Source organism: Macrobrachium rosenbergii, chromosome 12 (genome assembly GCF_040412425.1).
Source record: "Macrobrachium rosenbergii isolate ZJJX-2024 chromosome 12, ASM4041242v1, whole genome shotgun sequence".
NCBI classification, from domain to species: domain Eukaryota; kingdom Metazoa; phylum Arthropoda; class Malacostraca; order Decapoda; family Palaemonidae; genus Macrobrachium; species Macrobrachium rosenbergii.
The window spans coordinates 117,934,522-117,946,604 of record NC_089752.1 but is presented as its reverse complement, the minus strand read 5'-3'; the positions used below and the strand labels follow the sequence as shown (position 1 = coordinate 117,946,604).

The 12,083-nt window shown below is 36.6% G+C and overlaps 1 protein-coding gene across 4 annotated transcripts in view; it reads right to left on the bottom strand.

Annotated features, from left to right (window-relative positions):
• Positions 1-1,622: 1,622 nt before the first annotated feature.
• LOC136843961 (protein kinase C, brain isozyme-like) overlaps positions 1,623-12,083 on the bottom strand; it is a 576,940-nt gene continuing 566,479 nt past the window's right edge. For all 4 annotated transcript variants that reach the window (XM_067112974.1, XM_067112977.1, XM_067112978.1 and 1 more), the window contains one exon: positions 1,623-2,127. In XM_067112974.1, the coding sequence (XP_066969075.1) occupies positions 1,975-2,127 (153 nt within the window). In that variant the 3' untranslated portion in view covers positions 1,623-1,974. The remainder of the gene's footprint in view (positions 2,128-12,083) is intronic.

Here is a 12,083-nt window from a genome sequence, read left to right as displayed (position 1 = left end):
TTTCACCTAAAGTTTTTTCTTTTACTGAAGTGTTTAAATCCAGCAGCCTTGTCTTGTTTCACTAAATTTTCTTATCAGATTTACTATCAATAGAGGATGTGAGCATATACAGTATATATGTATAAATTTATATAAACCTACATATGTATATATATATACCGTATAATGTTAGTGGCAAACACAAATTATCCACATTAATATGGTATATTAAAAGTAACAATTCCTTTTGTATACAGACAGAAAAGGAGAGACAGGTCTTAACTGCTGCAAATCATTGCAGCATTACATTTGGTATGACTGTTATTTTGACAAAGCATCCATTTTAATTTCCAAGACCACTGAATGCAAAAGTCTGATACAGAAATCTATGGACTTTCTTGAATGAAAAACAATATGAACTTATACTAATCAGATTTGTTACAATGCTAAATAAGAAATCTAATCCAAGTTTTTCATTCCAATGTCCTTGCACATAAAAATAGTTGAGTATGAAGGTTGTTACTACAGCTAAAGTGGCTAGAAAATAAAAAATGTCATTACTGATGATAACTTCCTTAAGACCTCTGAAAACACTGGACTGACCAAAAAAAGATAATAATAATAATAATAATAATAATAATAATAATAATAATAATAATAATAATAATAATAATAATAATAATAATAATAATAATAACAATAAAGCTACAGACCATTTCATAATACATACCCATGACGGTTATAATTCTTTCTTACGTCTGTCTGACATAATAACTGATCATCATTTTAGCTCTGATATTTCAGCATAATATGACTAGTAGTTTTTGTTAGTACCGGATGACTAGGGACAGTTATAAAGACTACTACGTACTAACTTAAAAAATATCAAATTTCCTACATGTAAAGATCTTTTTAATACTAGGACCAGGACAAAATTTGACATGAACGCACTTACAAATTGGTATGCTATAACTAGGTATAACCGAACAAATGAATGATTTTAGAGGAATGCTTAAATACTATTTCCTGAAACAAGAAAATGACCTCCTATACAAGTTCTGTCATTTACTTTACGTTTTTCAAGGATGATTCCATGATATCACAAGAGATAAACAAGCAATTAAGTAGGAAACTAAAATACATTATCAACTCTTATGCTTAAGAATGACTTTCTTCAATAACGAATTATCAGCTACCGGTAATGGAATACTGGTCGAGTCGATAGAAAATAATACTGCACCTGTAGAGTCACTTAATACTGAAGGAAGGAACATTCTAAAATTCTTCAACTCAATGGTACCTATACGTACAACCAACAATTTCGTTACTGGGGGTACCAGTGACTCAATCCATCATTGTATGAACACTGCTGCATATTTAATGAATCACCTTATCTAAGCCTTTTTAACATTATTGTAGTATAAGGATTACTCAAGTTCAGCTATTAAAAGACTAGTTTACAATATAAAAGTATTCATGAAAATATACAAAACTATTGTTATTGTAGAATGCCCTAATAATTGATTTAGATTTGTGACTGTTAAATTTTATTTATTCGCGGGTAAAACAAACCATTAACACTTCTGTTGTAGTGCAAACTGTTTTCCTGTAGACCCCGGCAGCAGTTATGCTTGGTTGGACTCTTTTCTTATTTTTTTTTTGTTGTTGTCAGAAAAATGCTCATGAATGCATGACCCTTAGAATAAAAACACATCAAAATACTAATACAACATGAGATTTCACCTCTCAAAGAATAATGTTTAGAAACCTGAGAGTACTTGTCATTTATATAAATCTTACCCCTTTCTGCCATTTTCTGCATGTAAAGAATTATCAATGGCACTCTGATTTACTTATCAAATTGAACAGGTTCTGACGTTCCACTTACATGATCAACTTTGACATACAATGTTTTAGAGAACTGCAGTACTTCATACATCGTCAGCATGCTCTCGTAACAAGTGCAGACACAAACAAGCAGTTTGCTGGGGCTGTTTACACATGCTGTATGTATTCTGGGTTGAGGAAGGAAAAACCTGAAAATTCTGTCTGGTCAAGGTTCATCATGAACAGTTTGTCGGTCGGTGTGAGTTCGGTACGTTCCGAGGTAAACTGCTTGTCAAAATTGCTAACATCCTTCCGGTGACGCTGAAAAACAATAAGAGCAGATTATTGTTTTGAAAACAAGTGTTGTTTAATGTACTGCAGCATTAAAAAATCTTACGGCTGAAATATATTCACTGTAAATCTCCCTAGTAGATTATAGTTATATTGTAGGTACAGATGGTGATAAAACTGAGTTTGACTATAAAAATGTTCAAAGTTTGGCACCTTAATCTTATTTTAAGACTGACAATTTTAGGTTATAGCTTTTATCACACAAAACCAGAATATTGCAGACCTTCAAATGCATAAGGATATTTTAGAGAAGATTCGTTTGTCACAAGGCCAGTTGAAAAAAACACAAAATGAAAACATGCCAAGATAACATGAACTGTTTGAACAAAATGCAAAGCTCAAGTTTGCACAAGACAGCTATGGAAATGGATTTGTGGTTAGGACAATCATGTGGTCTGCCTGAAACCAAATAGAGCATAAATAAGCAAAGGGTTTGTGATCAGGCCTGATCGTATACCATGATTCCCAGTGATCTGCTGTGTTCATTTGTAGATCACCAATCCTGGATGGATAATAGTCCAAGAACTGCTTAAAACCTTTAACTTTTTATTGTTAAGTGAAATTTCGTGTTTACCAGTTTCAACTGTTTGCAAATCCTTGACTTCATTTCCTTCCTTCTCTACTTTGCTATAGTATTTCATTTGGGTATTTTTCTGTCCATAGATCAATGTATTACAAGATTTTCTACTGACCTGTTGTTTTGAATAACTTCACTACGTGTAATGTTTAGCATTCACTCTTTCTAGATGATTCATAAGTTTTGTTAGTAAGCCTTTCAAGTTGTATCCTTTTATTAGTTCTAAATTCTTTTCATTGTATCTTGCTACAAAAGTTTGAGACCACCAAGCCAAAAACCATAGAAACAGGGCCTGAAAGGAGCCAGGTCAAATTTGCACTAATCGTTGTTGAGTGAAATTGGGCATCCACACAAAATGGGCTGGCTTCATGTTGCATTGGATTGTACACAACTAGAAACTAAGGAAAACAGAGAGTGGCTGGTGTGTGTGACGGAGGTCAAATTCTCAGACAAGTCACTGCCACTTCCACAGTTCTTTTGTAATGACAGGGAGGGGACATGATGAAATTAATTTCAGATTAGATGAAAGTTATGAAAGCAGACGTGCGTGCGAGAGACTCGTCTGAAGGGTAATAAAGCATTGAATTAATGGCTTTTACCCTGAAAATATCTGAAAGTATTATAGACCAAAGACTTGAGACAGGATTTGAGGATTCGAAGGCAGAGACTAACTTTTATTAAAGGAATTAAAACAATAGATGGCATATTCTCCTTATGCCAGGTAATGGGGTACTGAGGGAAGCAGAGGTTTTAGTTTGTTAAGCTAAGGTGCCAGTGTACCATTGCTGAAACTCAGAATGCTTTGTGGTTCTATTGAGATTTACATGATCCATGCATATTAAATGCATTAACTGCCTTTGTCCATATAATTCTTTGTTACAGAATAACAGGGAAATATGATGCCTGACATTAACACCAATAGCAGGCACAAGTAATACCGACTTCTACAGTACAATTATGGATCCACTACCTTACTACGTGCATAAAGATTTTTTAACTTAACTGTTATGATCAGGAGATGAGACATCTTGCATCTGAAATGGTCCCAGATATTCCAGTATGCTTCAGTCTCTTTTAAAAGAAAGTTATGGTCAGCATATAATGTTGTGCAAGTGTTGGTGGATCTGGGTTCAAGCAGCCAAGAATAATTCTTCTTGTAGATGCCTTATTATTGAGTGCTATTGCCCCTAGAGCTTCATTTGGTTTCCTAGTTCCAATATTTCCCTTATCCTTGTATCGGCATTTCCTACTATTGTGTGTTTTCATTTACACATTGTGAAGTTTGTGGAGACAATGGTTATGTCAGTGCTAGAAACCGTGGCGACCAGTACCACTACACCGAAACCTAAGACTGGTTGTTTCAAGAGTCACAGCATCAAAAGTAGCCACTCCAGCCGTTGGCAGTTGCTCCACTACAACAGGAGTCTCTTAACTCAGTGAGAGGTATAATCTGAACTGCTTTTAGCAACCAGGACAGCACAAATGGCAGCACTCTCTCTCCACAAGTTAGCAGTGAATACAGTATGATGTCAGTCAAAACCATTGCAAGAACAATCCTAGCCTTTTTTCTTAACACATCTGATGACTGGGGTTATGGCCAGTCCTGTCATCCCCTGCATTATAACAAGATTGAAGACTTTCGCAAAAATCATGGTCAAAGTTTATGGCAACACTATCCTCTTGCCTCACTCCTGCTGAGACATTTGAACAATGAAGAGTAGTTTATTACCAGTGGTCCCATCCCCAGTCTGATTGAAACTGTTGCTCATCTTGAAGCCAGAACCACAGAAACTCTACTAAAACTTCTATAGTTAATAAGATACTGTTATTTTGTGGAAGGCTCCACAAGAAAACTCTTCAAAACACAGGGTATTTCTTATGAATAGCAAGAGGGAACTAAGTTTATAGCTGCAAACAATACTGAATGAAGACTAAGTCACAACCATCAGAGAGATCTATACAGGAAGGACTGCTGCAACCGGAAACTCCTTTTCCAGCGCAGCAGTCATCTAAAGCTGAGACCACCAGTAAACACCTCAGGAGATCATGAAGGCCCTCTTCCTCCACCAGGTTAAATTAGGAAGGCCACAACAGAAAAGCTACCAGATTCTTGGTAGAGCAAACTTCTGCAGGAACTTCCATAATGATTAAGCCTTTTGGACACCTGGAAAGTCAATATCATTAGTATACAAGTCAGGGAATGACACAGCTGCTGATGACCTCTTCATTAGAAGCTGCTATGTTCCCAGCAAATCCCACAACTTTTAGCAAGGAGAAGTCTATAACAGGATATTTCCTTGCAACCAAAATAATTAGAGAAGTAAAGTTGTCACTGGTGACATAACCTCCAACAAAGGCAGTCATGTTTCGGTAATGACAGCGTAAGTTTTTACTCTGTAAGAATAAAATGCAGTAAGCCACAATAAATGTTATTAAACAAAACAGAATGGCAATGACAGAATACTCATCGAAAATCCAAGTTCTCAACCAGTAGTCAGGACAGCAAAGGGTAGAACGTCTGTTTTCTGGTGTGGCCAACAGAAAAGCAAGAGCAACAGTCAGTGAGAGGGGGTATTCCCCAACTGACTCCCCACCTGTTAACCACCTTATTATCTAGTTTCTGCAAGATACTCCTGTATAAAAGGCAATGGTTTGTATTACTGAAGGAATAATTCGAGTTTCATAAAGTAATATCACTGGATCAAGTCTTCTGGGTCACTCCCCCTGCTTTCATAATGTTTGTTTAATTTCTTAACCTAGTATTCTGTCGAATACCTCACCAAGATCATCATATATCATTTCCTCCTTTTCAAATGGTACCTTTCCTGTGGATGCCTTAGCAGAGAGCCAAGCTCACTATTGTCAATTTTAATCATTTTTCTCAGCCGTACCTATGGTACTTTTCCATCGCTTTCATTGCACGCTCAAGCAGTCTCAATCCTCCATTTTCGTGCTGGGGAACATCTCTGTGCCTCAGCATATTATTATTATTATACTTTTTTTTCCTCCTTTATGATATATTGCTTCCTAGACAGTGTTTTCATATATTCTAGTTGGCCCCTTCCTGTACTAACTAGTTCTCCGACTACTTTCAGCAAATTGTGTTGTTTTGTAATCACCTCAAGTGATCTAAACTCTTTATAGTCACATTCCCCTCCACTTTGTATTTATTACCTTTATATTCAGTACCTTTTCTAAATAATTCCTTATTTTTTTTTATTGTTCTTTTCTCGTCACCTTTATGTTCCCCATTTTTATATCTTTATGCTGTATGCAGTCTTTTTCATATCTTTTCCATCTCTTCTCATGTGCTTTACTATCCTGAATATTTATTTTTGTACCCTGCTGCAGTGAGAGTCTAATTCCATCCCATCAAAAAATGACCTTAAACCGATCTTGTAGTAGGTCATTTTAGAAACAGAGGCTGGATTAATGATGACAAGAAACCTTTGATGTAACTCTGCCAGAAAAAACAGCATATGATAAGCCGAGCCTAACATGAATATCTTATGCCTCACACCATATGATCCCTGCAAAACATACTTCCACCTATTTCTGGCCTGCAAGTATATTACAGAGCTTAAAGGCTCATTTTCCAAATTTTCACACACTCACTGTCGTAAAGTTTAACATACTGAAGAACAAGGGAAAACTTTTATTTTGTGATGGCACAAGTGAACCAAGGTTTGCCTGCACCATTCCGAGACAATCTTGATCTGCAATAATTATAATCACACATGATGAAGCAATAATGAGAACAACATGCTTTAAAAGAAAAGATATGACAGGAGAAAGATGGTTTTTAATGGTACAACCTCATTATCTCCATTTAGATAGCTGTGACCGAAAAAGAGGTGTGAAGGCATTCAGCAATAAAGAAGAGAAGAATTGGAAAAATAAGTGCCCCAGAAACACCATTTCAAGTACAGTACAGTATTTAATAGGGCATATTTTGTACGTTACGATAGCAACCTGATGAGAAACTTGAAATCCATTTTTTCCTAGGAAGAAATGAAGCCGTAATCCATGCCTTGGAGGGTAAGCTTGACAATTTGAGATTACCAGATGATGATGGCTAACGAGCATCCAAGTTGGCAGGCAGATTAGAGGTGGGGAAATACTGTTTAAAAAAGTGAGCAATGGACAGATCTTGAAGACAAATTTTTCCCTAGTCTGTGGTGGGAGTAAAAGCAATATCGAGTAGTTTAACAAGACACTGAGTTAGAGATCATCTCAAAGGACAAGCCCAAAGGGTTTATTTTTTAATGCATCCATTTATCATAGGACACTAGCCAAGGAGGTAAAGCAGTTCCTTTCTCAAGAGTAGCCAGTGGAAAAGTATCCTTTGAATATGAAGAATAAATATGATTTTTAAACATATGGCAAGACAGATGGCAAATCACTCTGCAAATTTAACAGCAAACCATTATAAACCAAGGGAGAATGCCATGAAGTCCATACTCATATTTCTGTACTAATAATCAGTAATGCTGCAACATTTTCAGTCAGTCTCAAATTACTGATGCATTCATTTGGTCATTTACATTTTTTAAGAACATCTAGCAACCTTAACTAACAGTAGAAACTGTTCAGCCTCTGCAAACGGAAGCATACAGAGATCATGCAGTTATTCTGTACTTGGTTTAATATTGTACTCAACATAAAATGTTCTCTGAGCTGAACCCAGGTAATGAGAGTCATTAAATTGTAAAGAACAAATTACTTCTGACCTTGAGGAGAAACATTACACTTAAGGTAACATGAGAGGAAATTTAAACCAGTTTGCAATGAATTTTAAAAAGATGCAGACATGTCCAGTTTACCTAAGCTCTGGTAAGAGTTTAGTCGTGTTACAACTTGAAAGGTAACTACTAATATCTATCAAACAAGACCTCTTGGTATTTGATTTGATGCCTTTTTTTTTTTTTTTTTTTTTAACTCAAGAGGAGTTCATATCAAACAGCATCTCCCAACCTTTTTTTTACAAATGCAATAAGCACATTTATTGTACTGTCACAAAAACCAAGGGACTACACAGTAACAGGAACACTGGCAAGGGATATGCTCATTACAGTCCTTGAGGAGATTTTGAAGTTTAGTTATCACAAAATTTTTTGGTCAAGTGGTCTCCCGGTTAGTCTAAAGTTTGTTCCAGTTTTCAAAGGTGTTATTTAATTTTTTATCATTTTCACAACTTTTTTTCTTAATCTTACCACTTCAAAAGGAACAGTGGAAATAATAGTTCCTTGTTAAAGGAACTGTGTATTTACCCACTATCTACCAATCTGATCAGTATTAAACACTTTCGGGTATAAGGATTGTTTGGCAAAAAACAATATATAGTCTGGTATACACACCTGCAAAGCATTAAAAGGGTTGTCTATTTTAGTAACAAACAAGTATCTTCTACTATCAAACTTGACAACAGTTATATGACAAACGGAACATGTGAAAGCTATTACTGTATAATCATTTAATGACAATTATGCTTGGCAATTTTACAACATATATTTGTACAAACAAAGCATTACTACATGCATAAGCCTTAACTCATGAAAAAGCCATGAACTATTTCGTAGGAAAGGTGTAAAGAGTACAACTTTCCTTCAAAATTAATGGCGTTCAGTACAATTTACAACAAGCAAGAAAGTATTCACTTACCTAGGTTCATACAAGTGGGCCAACTTACAGACTTCCATCACTACCTGTTATGGAACTAGAAAACTATGCTCTGAAACTACAGTATAGCATATACATCAGTATAAATATTATTTTCAACCTTTTCAATTAGACCAATGAAGATAATGATTCTACTTGTCCATTTGTGCACTTGATGACCTTTTGAGTCATGTAAGCATCTAATGTTGTTATAATGACCAGTGTCATTGCAGTCAGTTGTTGATTCATTGAATAGTTTATGCAAATGATTACCTTTAAAACCTTATGCAAGATAGTCTTTCAAGATGAATATTTGTTCACAAAACAAACCTGATTTTTTCTTAAAACTCCATGACTTATGTATAGCCAACACCTGGGATCTTCGAATCCCCCAAATACTGCATTCTTTTGTCTTACAGCCAAGAGACTGAAGGCACACAACACTCTATCTGCCTCATACTTTGTGCAATTTTGGAAGGAACCTGTGAGAGATCAGCAGTGCTGGGAAAAGGGAGCATTTTATATGGGTGATGGGTTTGCATGAACAAATAAATTTCACATAAAATCAGATTTGTTTCCCCACAAGCCTATCACTCATATAGAGCCTGAACTACTGTTTAAGAGGGAAAGTTCAGGAAGCTGAATCCCTTAGACTGCCATCTGCAGGATCCATGGAGAGCTCTAGCGGACTAGGATAGCAAAGTAACCCAAGGCTCTGACAAGTACTGTACTGTACAGGGACTTGCATGAAAATGAAAGAGCTTTTGAATGAGAAAATAAGATATTTGTGTATCTGTAATATGTGAAATGTATTTGCTAGTAACCCAGGAAGTCTATGTTCAAGGATATCATACGTGAAAGAATGAATAATGAGAACTAGGATGATAAGGATGAAAAATCCCCCAAAGTCCTGCACTTCTGCTCCTACTGAACCTCAAATAAAAAAAAAAAACCATTCATGAGTTGTCTCCAAGAGATAAAACTTAGCAAAAGTTGCATGGCACCTAAGGTATCTGCATATAAAATTGTGTGGACATTAAGGTTAGGTTTAAAATCTAAAAATTTGGAGAGGGCTCTGATCTATGGATTGGAGCTATTACCTGTGTGGCCTCACCATCTATCATATTACTGCAGGCCCGAAGGAAAACCTACCTGCACCAGTAAGAGATCATGTTTTTAGAATGCCGCTTCCTGTTTCTAGAATGTTGAAATGATTACCAGATAAAGATGAAGATTCATTCATTTTTTATGAAAGATGCAAGAGGAGCCTGTGGAACAGTTCTTACTACATTAAGTTTTGTGTTTTTGCCGTGGAATCAGCAGCAAACGACAATTCTATTGAAATCCAACCCCTTAGTGTGTGTGACTGAACAAGAAAGACCATGAACTTCGCTGGCCTGTCTTGATGAAGAAGATGCTAGAAGAAAGATGTTCCTTAGGGTGAGATCCAGCAAGGATGTTCATAACTGAGGTTCAACATTTTTTAAAACCTGACAGAGGTTCCAGTTGGGAAGCGTGGACGACTGCCAAAGAAACTCCTTAAAATGCCCCACTGTTGCCAAAGAGCCTTGCAGATCTCTGGGTGCAGTAATCATTAGGATAGAAGAGCCTGCTTACCCCTGCTGAGGTTGTCTGCAATCACGTCATGCCTTCCAGGATAAAACATGGGTACTATGCCGATTCCATATGCCTCTGCCCAAATGAATATTTCTGATGCAAGTCAATGCAGTTTCCCATCTAGTGCCTTTCTGAACCCTCAGTAAGCTACAACTGTCGAGTTATCTGTCACCAAACCTAATACCTTGCTTTCTGTGAACTGAGCAAATGCTTTGAAGCCTAGAAGGATGACCTTCAGCCCCAGAGCGTTAATGCGATTTACTGTACCCTGACCTGTAGGCAAGATGATCATCTTCCCACCTGTGGTTTCATGATTCCATAAACGTGCAAATCTCTAGAGAGAGAAAGAGAGGGATAGTGGTATTCTTAACAAGAGGTGCACTGAGTTTTGCTACCAGTAGTATTCACTAATGACGACATTTGAGACAACAATTGCTGACCACGATGTCAGTGGCAGAAATGACTGTGAGGAATAAGTTTTTCTAGAGATGAGGTTTCTGATCAAAGACTGTCCCATCTTGGCCAAAAGATCTAGCCTGCATTGGAACTTCTGAATCTAGACCCTATAAATGGGTGGGTATCTGAGCAGTCAGTCTCACATTCCTGTTATTGATACTATTGTATTGTGAATCCTGACTCCTGCAGTTCCTGTCTTCTGTGCCTACAACTGACCTCTGCTTGTTAATGGTGTGTTGAAACACTAAAAGGAAATTACAAAAGTAAAACACACCAAAATTACTCTTTATATTCTATATTAAAAAACTAATTCAATATACACAGAGAGCCTAACATTAGCAAAAGTAGTCAGAAACATATTTAAGAAAATAGTTCACTAGCTAACCTCTCACTGCCTTATTAGCCTGAAATACCTAGAAGCAAATAACAGAAACTAAAAGGAACCTAAATCCAAAATATTCCTATGCTGTAACACTCACGAAAACATTGGAACCAGAGCACTGAAACAGGCAAAGATATCTACCTGTTAACAGTGAAAAATGAAATTCGTGACCATCTACTCTAAAAGGAAAATGGGGTGGAGAGGACAGGATAATGATGAGTGAAGTTTTGGAAGTACTGTAATGAATAAAGGGCAAATGAACTTATGGCAATTCTGCAGCAAGCCAATATAAGTGTGAAATTTGGGCCACATGGCATACAGCACAGTCTGGGGAGTTCTACTCGGCTGTTGACAGCAGTGCAGGTAAGGGAGAAGTGAGGTAGGTGGTTGCTGTGTACCTATGGATCTAATCGTTGCATGCATCGAATTATTAGCACTCTTTTCCTGTCAGTAAGACGAAAGACTGTAATGTTTGTGGGATTCTGAGACCAAGAATGCCGGCTGTAAACAAGTGGTGGGTTTGTAGTAACACAAATTACATCTGTTGTAGATATCTGCCACTTTCCCAACTTTCTTGTACTATTGCTGTGTGTATCCTTCTCTTTCAGACTATTTCCTAATGTCATACATTGGTTTTATGCATTGTGTATATATTCATGTATTGGTTTTACTGTGTTGTATATACAAGTACAAGAAATGATACCGTCTTCAATCACTTCTTCAGTCATTTGCTGCCAGCGACATCCCCATGGAAGTAGAGGCTGAGTTTACTAGTGTGGGGCTTTAAAATTTAGCCTTGCAAAGCTAAAATATGTGTATAGCTTTGAATTCTGAGTACAGCATATCTAGGGAACTGTCTCAACTTTACGGCAAATCATGGCATAGCATTTCATACATGCTCAAAATCTTTATAGTAGATTACAGTACTGAATCAGATTTAACTGTAATTACAGAGATAATGATTATACTGTCAGCTACTTTAAATGTTCCCTTGGGAAATATTTCACACCCTTTCCAGTAAATGTTACTAATACACAGAATCACTTGTTTGTTTATAGTTCCGGAAGAAAGGTTAGCTGTGAAGCTTTAACGTCTGTGAATAATGATCTGGTAATGATTTTGTTATCGTGATCACTTGATTCAACCATGAGTTTCAAAACCTGCTGGTGTCAGCCTGTCTGTCAGTTCTGAATTGCATATGTAATTTCATTTGTCACAGATACTGATGATTATTCA